The following is a 17,385-nucleotide window of genomic DNA, read 5'->3' as shown; positions in this document are numbered from 1 at the left end:
AATATTATTATGTCACCTAGTATATTTTATATTTTACATGGAATAAGCGTTTCTTTTATATAGAACCAGTTTTACTCATTTTTTCTATATACTATCATGCAAAACTATGTAAGTGGAATCTCCGATACATAACAGCGGCGAGTGAAAGGGGGTTCGAGCATTAGATAATTGGCAGCAGAGACAGAGGAGGGAGGCATCCAATCACAAACTGAGGAGGAGTGGTAAATAGCCTGGTCTGTGTCTAACCCCCTGATGAGTCACGAGGAGTGACGAAACATGTCGGGGGGCTTATAGATATATATGGTGAGCAGAGGAGAGATGCTAACTGGACCAGTTTAGCAGAGGCAACTGGGGAGAGCACACAAAACTCTAAACCTTGTAAAAACTTCTGGAATATGTGAGTGCATTTTAATGAATACAGATTTGTAGTGTTTGATGGTATTACGCTATGGAAATTTCTTGCATTTGAGGTGTCTGCAATAGCATCTTGGTTGCATTGAGATCGGATGAACTAGGGTTACTGATGCGGAGGTGTCCTGGTATAAAGCGCAGCAGACCAGTCTAACAGTGGTCACCATTTTCCGGTGAGTTTGGTAAGGGTCCTGAAAACCTCATAAAGTTGATTTTAAAGTGGAATACGCTGTTTGGAATCACATATGCAAAGGAGTTCATGGCCCTTACCTCACTCAATTCCTCCTATGATTACTCATTGAGGTTGCCAAGTGTGTGAGCAACATATATTCTGATTGTAAGTTATTGTACTATACCAACCACCGTGTACTTTGCCTTTAGCTCTGTTTGTTAAATTAGAAAATAAGAGTTTGGATAATAAGAATAAGATGCTTTCATCTCATCTCCAAGCTGATTGGCTCATAACTATAGCAACTAATGTGTGTTCCTCACCTGTTTTAAAGCTATAATTTTGACTGACTGTACTGCTGCACTGTTCTCCATTGGTTGTCACTGTCATAGAGTAATTGTGGCCACACATCAGATCCGACATCACACATGAAGTATTAGACGAATGACATATGTGGGTGTTTCCATCATCTCCAGTTACTGTTGCGGTGTAGTTCCCAGCACCAGACGCTGCTGCCCAGAAAGTGACAACCAGACCAAAAGTAACATTGGCTCCTAGATTTACTGGAGGGCATGGAACTGAAAAATGAAGAAAGTAATTCATCACAAACACATGATATCACATATCGTTTAGTGTATTAACAGGAAATTGTTTTTTATTAAAAAAAAATAAATGTATTTGACATGGTAATCAACCTGCCATGGTTTGACAAGCAAAGTAAAGTGTACTTTCCTGATGCTAGGAGTTTGTTAAGGACTTTGGGTAAAATAGTATTTGGTCGATAAGTGGAGCAAATATCGGAATCAGTATGCCAATTCACTCTGCTGCTAGGAACAACATATACCAGTTCATGTACTGAAACTCTGTACACAGTGATGAAATCTACTTACTATGGTCATATCATCAAATAGATGGCAAATGATGAAGATGAAATTTGCTATGATCCTACGACCTCAACCACTATATATCACTATTTATAAAGTGGTTGTAACCACTCTACAACCAATCATGTATCTTTTAATAACCATGTAAAGTGTATTTTTTTTTTTTAAACACATTTTTATTAGGACAAAGGGCATCGTAACAAAAATAAATATACATGTCTACATTCACAGAGGTTAAATTCAATGCAAATATCAATAAGGACATGTTTGATATGCTTTAGGATTATTAGAGTCCCAAGTCCATTTTTTTCTTTTTTTTTTTCTCCCTCCCAACCTTCCCTCCCCTCAAACCCCTCAAAAAACGTAACCGCCTACGTAGCTGTAGAAACATAAAACACAGTATTACTATGCAGAAGGGGTGATTCAATTAGATTGAAATTTATTTTTTTTAGGTCTCACTTTTCACTCTTGTATTCTATAATATCTATACCATGTAAAATATTTTATAAACACTTGTACATTCAAGCTTCCCTAACGTACCGTTCAATTGTTCCACACAGTACCATTCTGTATACTTGAATGGATCCATTATAATATTAATTTCTTGCTTAGTATAGTAGAATATAATACATTTTTTCCATTTTGTAAACAATATTTTAGTATATTTACTTCTGTGCGCCAATGTTGTGAATTTTTCCTTCTCAAAAAGGAATCTCAATACTTTCTTTACCTTACCAATTCTAGGTGTTACCGGAAAAATCCACCTATTAAAGATCACTTTTCTGGCTGCTGTGAGCACCGTGTGTACCAATATGTTCAGTAGGTCTTTAGGATCAGCAATATCCACAGGCTTACAGTAATTAAATAAAAATAATTGTGGATCCTTTGAAATGTTCTTCCCACACATTTTCTGGATCAGCATGCAAATCGAATCCCAAAAGAAGAGATTATGGGACATTCCCATACACAGTGAAATAATGAAGATTTAGGTTCCTGACTTTTTGCGCATTTTGGTTCATAATCATGTGGCGGTGGATTCCTGTATCTAATAGTGATAGTAAAGTGTATTTTTATTTTCATTAAGTAATACCCATTGAGTGATCTATAAATATTTTATTGATATTTTTATATATATATCAATCCTTTGTGTACCCTCCCCCCTCCCAAACTTAAAGCGGATCCGAGATGAAAAACTAACTATAACAAGTAACTTGTCTATATATCTTATCTATATATCTATATCTATATATCTTATCATTGCAAAAATCAAGCACCTCATACCCCCAGAAGATCTGCCAACCTTAGTCCACGCCTTCATCACATCCCGACTGGACTACTGCAATGCTCTCTACACTGGCCTTCCAAAAAAGGTCTTGTACCGCCTACAGCTGATACAGAATACTGCTGCCAGACTGCTAACCAACCAACCCCTTCACTGCCACATAACGCCAGTCCTGCATTCCCTTTACTGGCTACCTATAGAATGGAGGGTCCTATTCAAGATCGGCCTACTGACATTTAAATCCCTGAATAATCTAGGCCCTGGATACATGAAAGATATGTTACAGCTGCGTAGCAATCCCCGCATTCTCAGATCCACAGGTTCTAATAATCTAGTCATACCCAGAGTCCACTTGGAAACTTTTGGTCCCAGAGCCTTCTGTCATGCTGCCCCTACGTTTTGGAACTCCTTACCTCAACAGATCAGGACAGCCCCATCCCTGGACGTGTTTAAATCCAGACTGAAAACCCACCTGTTCAGTCTGGCATTTGCAGAAATATAGCTTTTGTTGTGTGAATACTTCATCCTACTAATTACTGAATCTGAGAGAGCCTAAGCGCTTTGAGTCCTATGGGAGAAAAGCGCTATAGAAATGTTATTGTATTGTATTGTATTATCTAAAGTTTAGAAAGTTTACACAGCAAATCTAGCTGGAAACAGCTTTAATAGAATATGAATATTTCTTCCTGTGATACAATGACAGCGGCCATGTTGTTTGTAAACATTACACAGAGGCAGGCTTATCTGCATCTTGAGCACTTAGCCTGTGAAAAAAGACTAATCCCCCCTCCTCCCCTCTGCCTCTGAAATCTCTGGCTAGTAATACCCCCCCCTCCTCCTGCCCAGACTGAGCTCCCATGAGCCCTTGCTACTGTCAGTGCTTTGGCTCTCTGAAAACCTGTGGGCGTAGCTTGATTAGTTTATAGGGAATTAGGGTATTAAAACAAAACAAAAAAAGTATTTGGCTTGAGAAATGCCCTATAAACAATAGGAAAGGACCACAATTATGCAATGAGTAAATGTTCATCTCGGATCCACTTTAAGACACTTTCATAGGCTGATTACACTTTGCCACAAAAAAATGAGGTGGACATTTTTATGGAATACACATCAGAATCAATTTCATGCTATTATTAGTTGTCTTTAGTTGTTATACATTATGTGTTATACACCAATGCATTTTAGAATCTACTTTATCTCTTAGCATACTTTTTATGCCTCCCAGTGACTCCTTTAATTGCCTGATGAAGCTGGTGTTACAATTGAAACACGTCGTAGCACAGTGGAGTATGAGCCAATAAAGATTTTTTGTTCACCTGAATCAGACAATAAGACAATTTGTGTCATCATGAATAGTAGTCCACCATTACCTCCTATTTTAAAGCAGAACTGCAGATTCCTATATAAATGCTAATAGCACAAGACGATATAGCGTGTGGGAACATGAAGAAAGCTACGCGTGGCCCGGGGTGCGCAGGCGCAGTTGCCATTGACTTACAAGTCAACGGTAACTAAACTAGTTGGCAGTGGGAGAACGGAGGATTGTGGAGGACTGGTGCGGGACAGGACGGCTGCTGGGGGCTTGAGGAAGCCACAGGTAATTGAAACTGTTTGTTTTTATAGAAATTTCAGTTCCACTTTAAAACTGGTTTTAGTGTATTTTATTCTTCTTGGTGCCTCTGTTTTTCAAATATCTGCTATATTTTGTCCACCCTTGGTGGAGGGGTGTCACCACTTTCTTCACAGAGAGCGATTTCTTAACCCAAGTGGGACAGGTCTAATCTCCACATCTGCCTTTACTGTGGCTGCCTCAGCAGTAACACTTGTGAGTATTATTTCACTATAGGATATTATTCACCAACTAGTCTACCTAAGCTCATTTAAAAACGAGCTCTAGGTACTGATACCGCGGCGCCGCGCACACCCGCCTCCGCCGCCCTTGCGCGCACACGGCCGCCCTGCTCCCTGGCCCATCATCCTGCCCCAATGGTTGCCTGTACTGTGCACATGCGCAGTACAAAAAAAACAGGGACACACAGCCATTCTGTTGATGACACAGGGACACTTACAGATTATTATAGAGGATGCAGGTCATTACATACTACACTATAGTGGGCGCTCAATTTCCCCTTTTGTTTCTCCACATGGGCTTAGAAAAATCCATGTAGCCCTGATGAGATGGACATTCATGGAGATGCAAATCATTTTGAGTGGGTGAATTGCACCTTCCCTACCTGCAGATAGATGTTTGCTATAACCAAATATTTTTGCACTGTATCCTTCTTTGAAATGGTATAGCTAGTTCTTGGTTAGCTTTCTACTCAAATCCCATTGCCTTCCAGACTGATATTTGAAGATTCAAGCTGTGCTCGTGTGAAACCATGGTGCCAGTATTTTTTTTTACATAGTTTTACTAAGGATTACCCAGAAGTCTACACAAATTAGGAAGTAACATTTCAGACATCCCTGTATCTTAACTTTTACTACAATGTTTACCATTATAGAAAGTGGAATTATTATTTTTTAGTCAGTTTCACCTTAACGCGATATCTAATATTATGATACGAACAGATTTACTAAAGTTTAATGAAATCCAGGCATAATATTCTGCTTGGGTTCTCTGCATTCATATAGAGGATTTGCTCCCATATGAAAAAGTAAATCATGAGTTAAAAATCAGGATATCAGGAAAGGTGCATTTGAATGTGGAGAAAGAGCAGAGCAGACTTCAGAATCATTGTGCACAACACTAAAATGCCATGAGGAATGGTGGCTTGTGAGTCAGCAAGCCTTAATTAAAGGAATACTATCGATACCCAAGTGTTCTAAAATGACAGTGTGCAAATAATGTCTAAGTAGCAGTGCAAACATTTTCCTACTTTTCATGTTAAATATCAGAGGCAAAAGCTGTAATTTATTGAGGGTAGGATTTAGCTATATTGGGCCAAATCAATTGCAGAAGGGGTGTCTGCTTCAATGCACAGCCAGAGTTGCATATCAGACTACAGAAAGCAAATATCAAACATATCAAACTCTGAAAGCATAAACAGTATGAAAAGTTGTGACAATTAGTTACATTTCCTCTGCTCTCTTCAGACACGTCAGTCAGAAACACAGGACACAGGAGCTGCAGCTGTTGGGAGCTCTCTTCTCTGTCACACACAGAGCTACACATAGGGCTTGATTCACAAAGCGGTGCTAACTGTTAGCACGCCTGTGAAAACCCCCTTAGCACGTCTAAACAAGCTTTTCGCGCATAAAACTTTACGCGCGCAAAACTTTATGCGCATAAAATTTTACGCGCGTACTGCACAGAGCACAGGGCGCTCCGCGCGAAGTGCCCATCAAAGCCTATGGGACTTAGCGCGCGTAAAACTTTGCGTGCGTAAAACTTTGCGTGTGCAAAGTTAGTGCGCGATCTGATTGAGAAATCCGGTGCTAACCTACTTAGCACCCTGGTTAGCGCGTCTAAAGACTTTAGACGTGCTAAGTAGGTTAGCACCGCTTTGTGAATCAAGCCCATAGAGTTCACTGATCAAGTGTGAGGGGAATTTCCCCTCTCTTCATGGCTCAGTCAGCCATCAGTTTTGGCGTCAGTAAAGTTTGAATGTATTTTGCTAACAGTAAACAAAGAAGTTGCTACTAAAATGTATACACCAGTACTTAGCAGCATTTCCCAAAAAATTCCTGTGTCAATAGAAAAAAATATGTGAATCGATAGTATTCCTTTAATAAAGCCTAAATACATTTTGGCAGCAAACTTCAGGGGATAAGTCACTAGTCATGTGGTTAGTTAGAGATCTTACTTTGCAAAGCAACGTCTCTCATAAGATACAAACTAACTGAGTTGCACGGCAGTGGCTTGTCTGTGGTGGAATTTAGTGAATGCTACAGAATATCTATATCTGGCAGCCGGACATTGCATTCAGTGACATGAAGTTCTGTATACAACCTAGCAATGGTGACTAGTAATGTAGGACCACAAGATGTTTAGCCAGAAATACATACCCTGTGGTGGTCACATGTTTGCAGTGAAAGCAGTGGGCCAGATTTATCAAAGCATTAAAGAGAATCTGTATTGTTAAAATCGCACAAAAGTAAACATACCAGTGCGTTAGGGGACATCTCCTATTCCACTCTGTCACAATTTCGCCACTCCCCGCCGCATTAAAAGTAGTCAAAAACAGTTCTAAAAAGTTTGTTTATAAACAAACAAAATGGCCACCAAAACAGGAAGTAGGTTGATGTACGGTATGTCCACACATAGAAAATACATCCATGCACAAGCAAGCTGTATACAGCTTTCTGTTTGAAACTCAAGAGATCATTTGTGTGTTTCTTTCCCCCTGCAGCTCTCACCCACTGAAGTGTTACAGGCTGATTGTTTCTTCCTGCAGACAGCTCTTCCCGTGTCTGTAATTCCTCAGCATGTGACTCCTTTCACAACAGAGGATTTATCCAGCTTGTAAAATATAAGAGAGCAGAGAAAAGCTGGCTAATGTAGATAACACACACACACACACACACACACACACACACACACACACGGGAGTGTGCATAGAGGGGCCTGGAGAGGGGCGTGCATAGCAGATAAACAACACTGAAGAGTTGGCAGCCTTCCAGACACAGGGCGACAAGTCCGACAGGGGATAGATAAGCTGATTTATTACAGGGACGGTGATAGTAGAAAGTGCTGCAGTAAGCCAGAGCACATTAGAAAAGGTTTAGGAACTTGTAGGATGGTAGAAAACAGGATGACATTTTTGTTACAGAGTCTCTTTAAGGAAAGTTTTTTTTTCTAACCAGCAGGGGGAACTGTTCTGCAGGATAATAAGAAACTCCTTAAATCCTACGTAATAACAGCAGGTTAGCATGAATTTCTAGAACTTCACTAAAGTTAAGAAAAGTGCAAATCCTTTGCTAATCTGCCACAGTGTAATACCTGGGGGGTATACTTTCTGAGTCAGCGTGTATGCTCAAGACTGGAGGGCTCACTCTTCACCTGCTGACCCTGCCTGGCACGCTACTAGCTGACCCTCAACCTGTCTCTTCCTGGCACACCACTAGCTGGCCCTAACAGGACTTAGGCGAGCAAGCATACAAGCTGATGCAGAAAGCAGACCTACCACCAAGAGCAACAAGACTATGTAGCTGGGTAATGGAAGAGGCTACACAGGTTGCCACAGGAGTAATGAACAAGGGAGCAAGATTGCCCAGAGCAACTGCAGCTCTGGTCTTCCGATACCGCCACATATAACAACACACAATGGTTGCACAGTGTGATGCCGCACCGCCTATGATCTGAGAAACAAGATAAACAACGAACAGACAGACTGATTGACTGTTGCCCAGGATGACTGCCGCCTGAGCCTCTGGCTAAATAACAAGACAGACAACAGGAATACAGACAGGATGCTTGCACGACTAATCACTGCCCCAGCAAGCATCCACACTGGCATGAACAAGACAAACAGGAAGGAGTGTAACTAATAGCAACCGCAGCCTATAGTTACGTCCCCAGAAACAACCAACGTGGTGATGGCAGAATCCAAGCTATCAGGATAGTGGACTTCACTGACCCCCGCGGGTGCAGCAAACGTCCAGTAGGCAGGAAAATACAGAGCAAGGCAATATACAATTTACAATAACAACTTTCACAGCATGGACCCAACGACAACCATAGTAGCTGTACGCTATGTTGGGCGGAGTCTGAAATGGGAGGCAGACTTTTATATGGACATCAGCCAATGGATGCAGGCATGCAAATTCCCACACAGCTGAATGGTAATTACTCAATCCGGAGCTAGCTTGATTACAAGCTGCTAGCTGACTGTGAAAAGGGTTTCTTATAACAAATACATGCAATATTATGCAACAGCATGCATGTAGGAAATCCAGGGCTATCTGGCTGCAGTTCAACTGCAGCAAGCAATAGGAGGAATCATGACAGCATCCTGAGCTGCTCTGAACTGCAGAGTGATTGCAAATGACAATGAGACTTATTGCGAATGCGCAACCGAATGCAAGCCTGATAAGTCAGAACTGCTCAGTTGCAGTTCCACTGCAACCGACAGAACATGCTACAGGAGAGACCCTGACACACAGATTAAGAAGACCTTAATAGCACTTCTACAGATTGTATAGATATCTTATCTATATATCTATATCTATATATCTTATCATTGCAAAAATCAAGCACCTCATACCCCCAGAAGATCTGCCAACCTTAGTCCACGCCTTCATCACATCCCGACTGGACTACTGCAATGCTCTCTACACTGGCCTTCCAAAAAAGGTCTTGTACCGCCTACAGCTGATACAGAATACTGCTGCCAGACTGCTAACCAACCAACCCCTTCACTGCCACATAACGCCAGTCCTGCATTCCCTTTACTGGCTACCTATAGAATGGAGGGTCCTATTCAAGATCGGCCTACTGACATTTAAATCCCTGAATAATCTAGGCCCTGGATACATGAAAGATATGTTACAGCTGCGTAGCAATCCCCGCATTCTCAGATCCACAGGTTCTAATAATCTAGTCATACCCAGAGTCCACTTGGAAACTTTTGGTCCCAGAGCCTTCTGTCATGCTGCCCCTACGTTTTGGAACTCCTTACCTCAACAGATCAGGACAGCCCCATCCCTGGACGTGTTTAAATCCAGACTGAAAACCCACCTGTTCAGTCTGGCATTTGCAGAAATATAGCTTTTGTTGTGTGAATACTTCATCCTACTAATTACTGAATCTGAGAGAGCCTAAGCGCTTTGAGTCCTATGGGAGAAAAGCGCTATAGAAATGTTATTGTATTGTATTGTATTATCTAAAGTTTAGAAAGTTTACACAGCAAATCTAGCTGGAAACAGCTTTAATAGAATATGAATATTTCTTCCTGTGATACAATGACAGCGGCCATGTTGTTTGTAAACATTACACAGAGGCAGGCTTATCTGCATCTTGAGCACTTAGCCTGTGAAAAAAGACTAATCCCCCCTCCTCCCCTCTGCCTCTGAAATCTCTGGCTAGTAATACCCCCCCCTCCTCCTGCCCAGACTGAGCTCCCATGAGCCCTTGCTACTGTCAGTGCTTTGGCTCTCTGAAAACCTGTGGGCGTAGCTTGATTAGTTTATAGGGAATTAGGGTATTAAAACAAAACAAAAAAAGTATTTGGCTTGAGAAATGCCCTATAAACAATAGGAAAGGACCACAATTATGCAATGAGTAAATGTTCATCTCGGATCCACTTTAAGACACTTTCATAGGCTGATTACACTTTGCCACAAAAAAATGAGGTGGACATTTTTATGGAATACACATCAGAATCAATTTCATGCTATTATTAGTTGTCTTTAGTTGTTATACATTATGTGTTATACACCAATGCATTTTAGAATCTACTTTATCTCTTAGCATACTTTTTATGCCTCCCAGTGACTCCTTTAATTGCCTGATGAAGCTGGTGTTACAATTGAAACACGTCGTAGCACAGTGGAGTATGAGCCAATAAAGATTTTTTGTTCACCTGAATCAGACAATAAGACAATTTGTGTCATCATGAATAGTAGTCCACCATTACCTCCTATTTTAAAGCAGAACTGCAGATTCCTATATAAATGCTAATAGCACAAGACGATATAGCGTGTGGGAACATGAAGAAAGCTACGCGTGGCCCGGGGTGCGCAGGCGCAGTTGCCATTGACTTACAAGTCAACGGTAACTAAACTAGTTGGCAGTGGGAGAACGGAGGATTGTGGAGGACTGGTGCGGGACAGGACGGCTGCTGGGGGCTTGAGGAAGCCACAGGTAATTGAAACTGTTTGTTTTTATAGAAATTTCAGTTCCACTTTAAAACTGGTTTTAGTGTATTTTATTCTTCTTGGTGCCTCTGTTTTTCAAATATCTGCTATATTTTGTCCACCCTTGGTGGAGGGGTGTCACCACTTTCTTCACAGAGAGCGATTTCTTAACCCAAGTGGGACAGGTCTAATCTCCACATCTGCCTTTACTGTGGCTGCCTCAGCAGTAACACTTGTGAGTATTATTTCACTATAGGATATTATTCACCAACTAGTCTACCTAAGCTCATTTAAAAACGAGCTCTAGGTACTGATACCGCGGCGCCGCGCACACCCGCCTCCGCCGCCCTTGCGCGCACACGGCCGCCCTGCTCCCTGGCCCGTCATCCTGCCCCAATGGTTGCCTGTACTGTGCACATGCGCAGTACAAAAAAAACAGGGACACACAGCCATTCTGTTGATGACACAGGGACACTTACAGATTATTATAGAGGATGCAGGTCATTACATACTACACTATAGTGGGCGCTCAATTTCCCCTTTTGTTTCTCCACATGGGCTTAGAAAAATCCATGTAGCCCTGATGAGATGGACATTCATGGAGATGCAAATCATTTTGAGTGGGTGAATTGCACCTTCCCTACCTGCAGATAGATGTTTGCTATAACCAAATATTTTTGCACTGTATCCTTCTTTGAAATGGTATAGCTAGTTCTTGGTTAGCTTTCTACTCAAATCCCATTGCCTTCCAGACTGATATTTGAAGATTCAAGCTGTGCTCGTGTGAAACCATGGTGCCAGTATTTTTTTTTACATAGTTTTACTAAGGATTACCCAGAAGTCTACACAAATTAGGAAGTAACATTTCAGACATCCCTGTATCTTAACTTTTACTACAATGTTTACCATTATAGAAAGTGGAATTATTATTTTTTAGTCAGTTTCACCTTAACGCGATATCTAATATTATGATACGAACAGATTTACTAAAGTTTAATGAAATCCAGGCATAATATTCTGCTTGGGTTCTCTGCATTCATATAGAGGATTTGCTCCCATATGAAAAAGTAAATCATGAGTTAAAAATCAGGATATCAGGAAAGGCGCATTTGAATGTGGAGAAAGAGCAGAGCAGACTTCAGAATCATTGTGCACAACACTAAAATGCCATGAGGAATGGTGGCTTGTGAGTCAGCAAGCCTTAATTAAAGGAATACTATCGATACCCAAGTGTTCTAAAATGACAGTGTGCAAATAATGTCTAAGTAGAAGTGCAAACATTTTCCTACTTTTCATGTTAAATATCAGAGGCAAAAGCTGTAATTTATTGAGGGTAGGATTTAGCTATATTGGGCCAAATCAATTGCAGAAGGGGTGTCTGCTTCAATGCACAGCCAGAGTTGCATATCAGACTACAGAAAGCAAATATCAAACATATCAAACTCTGAAAGCATAAACAGTATGAAAAGTTGTGACAATTAGTTACATTTCCTCTGCTCTCTTCAGACACGTCAGTCAGAAACACAGGACACAGGAGCTGCAGCTGTTGGGAGCTCTCTTCTCTGTCACACACAGAGCTACACATAGGGCTTGATTCACAAAGCGGTGCTAACTGTTAGCACGCCTGTGAAAACCCCCTTAGCACGTCTAAACAAGCTTTTCGCGCATAAAACTTTACGCGCGCAAAACTTTATGCGCATAAAATTTTACGCGCGTACTGCACAGAGCACAGGGCGCTCCGCGCGAAGTGCCCATCAAAGCCTATGGGACTTAGCGCGCGTAAAACTTTGCGTGCGTAAAACTTTGCGTGTGCAAAGTTAGTGCGCGATCTGATTGAGAAATCCGGTGCTAACCTACTTAGCACCCTGGTTAGCGCGTCTAAAGACTTTAGACGTGCTAAGTAGGTTAGCACCGCTTTGTGAATCAAGCCCATAGAGTTCACTGATCAAGTGTGAGGGGAATTTCCCCTCTCTTCATGGCTCAGTCAGCCATCAGTTTTGGCGTCAGTAAAGTTTGAATGTATTTTGCTAACAGTAAACAAAGAAGTTGCTACTAAAATGTATACACCAGTACTTAGCAGCATTTCCCAAAAAATTCCTGTGTCAATAGAAAAAAATATGTGAATCGATAGTATTCCTTTAATAAAGCCTAAATACATTTTGGCAGCAAACTTCAGGGGATAAGTCACTAGTCATGTGGTTAGTTAGAGATCTTACTTTGCAAAGCAACGTCTCTCATAAGATACAAACTAACTGAGTTGCACGGCAGTGGCTTGTCTGTGGTGGAATTTAGTGAATGCTACAGAATATCTATATCTGGCAGCCGGACATTGCATTCAGTGACATGAAGTTCTGTATACAACCTAGCAATGGTGACTAGTAATGTAGGACCACAAGGTGTTTAGCCAGAAATACATACCCTGTGGTGGTCACATGTTTGCAGTGAAAGCAGTGGGCCAGATTTATCAAAGCATTAAAGAGAATCTGTATTGTTAAAATCGCACAAAAGTAAACATACCAGTGCGTTAGGGGACATCTCCTATTCCACTCTGTCACAATTTCGCCACTCCCCGCCGCATTAAAAGTAGTCAAAAACAGTTCTAAAAAGTTTGTTTATAAACAAACAAAATGGCCACCAAAACAGGAAGTAGGTTGATGTACGGTATGTCCACACATAGAAAATACATCCATGCACAAGCAAGCTGTATACAGCTTTCTGTTTGAAACTCAAGAGATCATTTGTGTGTTTCTTTCCCCCTGCAGCTCTCACCCACTGAAGTGTTACAGGCTGATTGTTTCTTCCTGCAGACAGCTCTTCCCGTGTCTGTAATTCCTCAGCATGTGACTCCTTTCACAACAGAGGATTTATCCAGCTTGTAAAATATAAGAGAGCAGAGAAAAGCTGGCTAATGTAGATAACACACACACACACACACACACACACACACACGGGAGTGTGCATAGAGGGGCCTGGAGAGGGGCGTGCATAGCAGATAAACAACACTGAAGAGTTGGCAGCCTTCCAGACACAGGGCGACAAGTCCGACAGGGGATAGATAAGCTGATTTATTACAGGGACGGTGATAGTAGAAAGTGCTGCAGTAAGCCAGAGCACATTAGAAAAGGTTTAGGAACTTGTAGGATGGTAGAAAACAGGATGACATTTTTGTTACAGAGTCTCTTTAAGGAAAGTTTTTTTTTCTAACCAGCAGGGGGAACTGTTCTGCAGGATAATAAGAAACTCCTTAAATCCTACGTAATAACAGCAGGTTAGCATGAATTTCTAGAACTTCACTAAAGTTAAGAAAAGTGCAAATCCTTTGCTAATCTGCCACAGTGTAATACCTGGGGGGTATACTTTCTGAGTCAGCGTGTATGCTCAAGACTGGAGGGCTCACTCTTCACCTGCTGACCCTGCCTGGCACGCTACTAGCTGACCCTCAACCTGTCTCTTCCTGGCACACCACTAGCTGGCCCTAACAGGACTTAGGCGAGCAAGCATACAAGCTGATGCAGAAAGCAGACCTACCACCAAGAGCAACAAGACTATGTAGCTGGGTAATGGAAGAGGCTACACAGGTTGCCACAGGAGTAATGAACAAGGGAGCAAGATTGCCCAGAGCAACTGCAGCTCTGGTCTTCCGATACCGCCACATATAACACACAATGGTTGCACAGTGTGATGCCGCACCGCCTATGATCTGAGAAACAAGATAAACAACGAACAGACAGACTGATTGACTGTTGCCCAGGATGACTGCCGCCTGAGCCTCTGGCTAAATAACAAGACAGACAACAGGAATACAGACAGGATGCTTGCACGACTAATCACTGCCCCAGCAAGCATCCACACTGGCATGAACAAGACAAACAGGAAGGAGTGTAACTAATAGCAACCGCAGCCTATAGTTACGTCCCCAGAAACAACCAACGTGGTGATGGCAGAATCCAAGCTATCAGGATAGTGGACTTCACTGACCCCCGCGGGTGCAGCAAACGTCCAGTAGGCAGGAAAATACAGAGCAAGGCAATATACAATTTACAATAACAACTTTCACAGCATGGACCCAACGACAACCATAGTAGCTGTACGCTATGTTGGGCGGAGTCTGAAATGGGAGGCAGACTTTTATATGGACATCAGCCAATGGATGCAGGCATGCAAATTCCCACACAGCTGAATGGTAATTACTCAATCCGGAGCTAGCTTGATTACAAGCTGCTAGCTGACTGTGAAAAGGGTTTCTTATAACAAATACATGCAATATTATGCAACAGCATGCATGTAGGAAATCCAGGGCTATCTGGCTGCAGTTCAACTGCAGCAAGCAATAGGAGGAATCATGACAGCATCCTGAGCTGCTCTGAACTGCAGAGTGATTGCAAATGACAATGAGACTTATTGCGAATGCGCAACCGAATGCAAGCCTGATAAGTCAGAACTGCTCAGTTGCAGTTCCACTGCAACCGACAGAACATGCTACAGGAGAGACCCTGACACACAGATTAAGAAGACCTTAATAGCACTTCTACAGATTGTGCAGTACAAGCTAGGCATGACTTGGGAAGTGCTCCTCTCCACTGCTGAATTTCTCACTTAGAGCCACCTGCCACCCAGTGTCGTCTGAAGCTGTTCTGTGTTTAACCTTTCCAGTGCTGGGCATTGATCATCTCTCCTAGTCTCCTGCATTCCTCAGAGTCCCCAGTGTACTGTAGTTCTGTGTGGCTTCTGAACCACACAGAAGTGCAGTACATTGGGCGCCTCTAAAGAATGCAATTTAAGAAAGAAACTGCACTATCTAGTGATTTCTTAAAGTGGATCCGAGATAAACTTTTATTCATTGCATAATTGTGTTCCTTTCATATAGTTTATAGGGCATTCCTCAAGCCAAATACTTTTTTTGTTTTGTTTTAATGCTACTAATTCCCTATAAACTAAACACGCCTCACCCACAGCTTTTCAGAGAGCCTTGGCCCCTTAATCCCAGGTAGCAAGGGCTCGTGGGAGCTCAGTCTGGGCAGGAGGAGGAGGAGGTTACTAGCCAGAGATTTCAGAGGCAGAGGGGAGGAGGGAGGAGGAGGGGGGGGGTGAAATTTTCCACAGGCTGAGAGCTGGAGATGCTATCAGCGTGCCTCAGTGTAGTGTGACAAACAGAACATGGCTGCCCTCATTGTATCACAGAAATAAATAATCATAAACTTTTGAAGCTGTTTGCAGCTAGATTTGCTGTGTAAACTATTTAAACTTTAGATAAGATACATGGATAAGTTATTTGTTATAGTTACTTTTTCATCTCGGATGCGCTTTAAGATCCCTGAGACAGTGCTGCACGAATTGTCTAAAAACCTACCAATATTTTGTCTCAGACACTCTTGATAAATAAGGAGGGGGAACACCGGGAGCCCAATATAGTGTAGTATGCACTGTGACTTATGGGTATAGAAGGCGAAGTATAATGTTATACTCACAAATCTGGGTTATCATATCAGGCAACCACTTTAAAGGCAGGTGAGGAGATTAGACCTGTCCCCACTCAGGATTAAGAAGTCACTCTCTGTAGATCGGAAAAAAGGGAGCCAAGTCCCCTCCACCAGGGGTGGACACACTAATTGTACAGTTGTACAGAGGCGCCAAAAGTATAAAAGTAAGATAAAATGTTTTAAAAGAGAACAACGGGGGGTTAGTGATGGACTTACCTCCCCAAAATAGACACAGAAAGTGCTAAACTTGTACTGAGAACATGAGTCGATTGTACTCCAATTTTATTGCCTGATGAAGTGGGATGTGCCCACGAAACGCATTGCATCTATCTGGAGTATGTAAATAAATCGCTTTTGTTGAATTAAGCTAAATTTTTATGTGTCTATTTTGGGGTAGGTAAGTCCACCACTAACCCCCCATTCTCTTTTAAAACATTTTATCCTCGTTTTATACTTTTGGCGTCTCTGTACAACTGTACAACTCTTGATAAATGTCTCTCAGTGAATTTAACATCTGAACTTTTATAAACAGAGACTTTATAGACACTTCTCTTAACATGATTTCAACATTACTTCCTTGTAATTTTAAGGGTTTTCCCAGGGCCGGCCCTAGGTTTTTTGCCGCCTGAGGCAAATTTATAAAAAAATTGCCACCGCCACCGCCCAGACTACCCCAAGTGGGGAGCCGCCGAGCCGGAGGGGTAGCGGGCAGAACGGGGGTATTGGGCCTAGCGGTGGGGAGGGGGGTCGGACCCCTCCTCCCTCGCCTGGGTCCCCCGATCTGCGCTCCCCTCCAGCTTTAATAGGAAGCAGCCAATGCCCAATAGTAAGAGGCACGGGCGGGGCGGACTCACCTTTTCCGTGTTCCAGCGTGCGCTCCACTGATGTCACTTCCTGCATCGCCGCCCACTGTATTGTAAGTGGACGGCGATGCAGGAAGTGACGTCAGTGGAGCGCACGCTGGAACGCGGATAAGGTGAGTCCTCCCCGCCCGTGCCTCTTACTATTGGGCATTGGCTGCTTCCTATTACAGCTGGAGGGGAGAGCAGATCGGGGGACCCAGGCGAGGTAGGGGGGGTCCGACCCCCCTCCCCACCGTTAGGCCCAATACCCCTGTCCAGCCCGCTACCCCTCCGGCTCGGCGGCCGGCCCCCACGGACAGGCGGGTGCCGCCCCTAGAAGTTTGCCGCCTGAGGCAAATGTTTCACCCCGCCTCATGAGCGGGCGGGCCCTGGGTTTTCCTTCAGTAGGACACTTAAATCGGATGTATTTATTTTTCATGAAGTGCTTATCATCATCTTCATAATACAAAACCCAGGCAAGAATAAGCAAGTCAGTAAACAGTATGTATTGTACTGCAGT

The 17,385-nt window shown here is 42.6% G+C and overlaps 1 protein-coding gene across 2 annotated transcripts in view; it reads right to left on the bottom strand.

The window, feature by feature from the left end:
- Positions 1-17,385, bottom strand: part of LOC137521174 (mucin-3B-like) — a 164,443-nt gene that overhangs the window by 125,592 nt on the left and 21,466 nt on the right. For both annotated transcript variants that reach the window (XM_068240097.1, XM_068240096.1), the window contains one exon: positions 904-1,158. In XM_068240097.1, coding sequence (XP_068096198.1) covers positions 904-1,158 — 255 coding nt within the window. The remainder of the gene's footprint in view (positions 1-903; positions 1,159-17,385) is intronic.

Source organism: Hyperolius riggenbachi, chromosome 6 (genome assembly GCF_040937935.1).
Source record: "Hyperolius riggenbachi isolate aHypRig1 chromosome 6, aHypRig1.pri, whole genome shotgun sequence".
Classification (NCBI taxonomy): domain Eukaryota; kingdom Metazoa; phylum Chordata; class Amphibia; order Anura; family Hyperoliidae; genus Hyperolius; species Hyperolius riggenbachi.
Note: the sequence above shows the minus strand (reverse complement) of the source record. Positions and strands in the feature narration are given on the sequence as shown.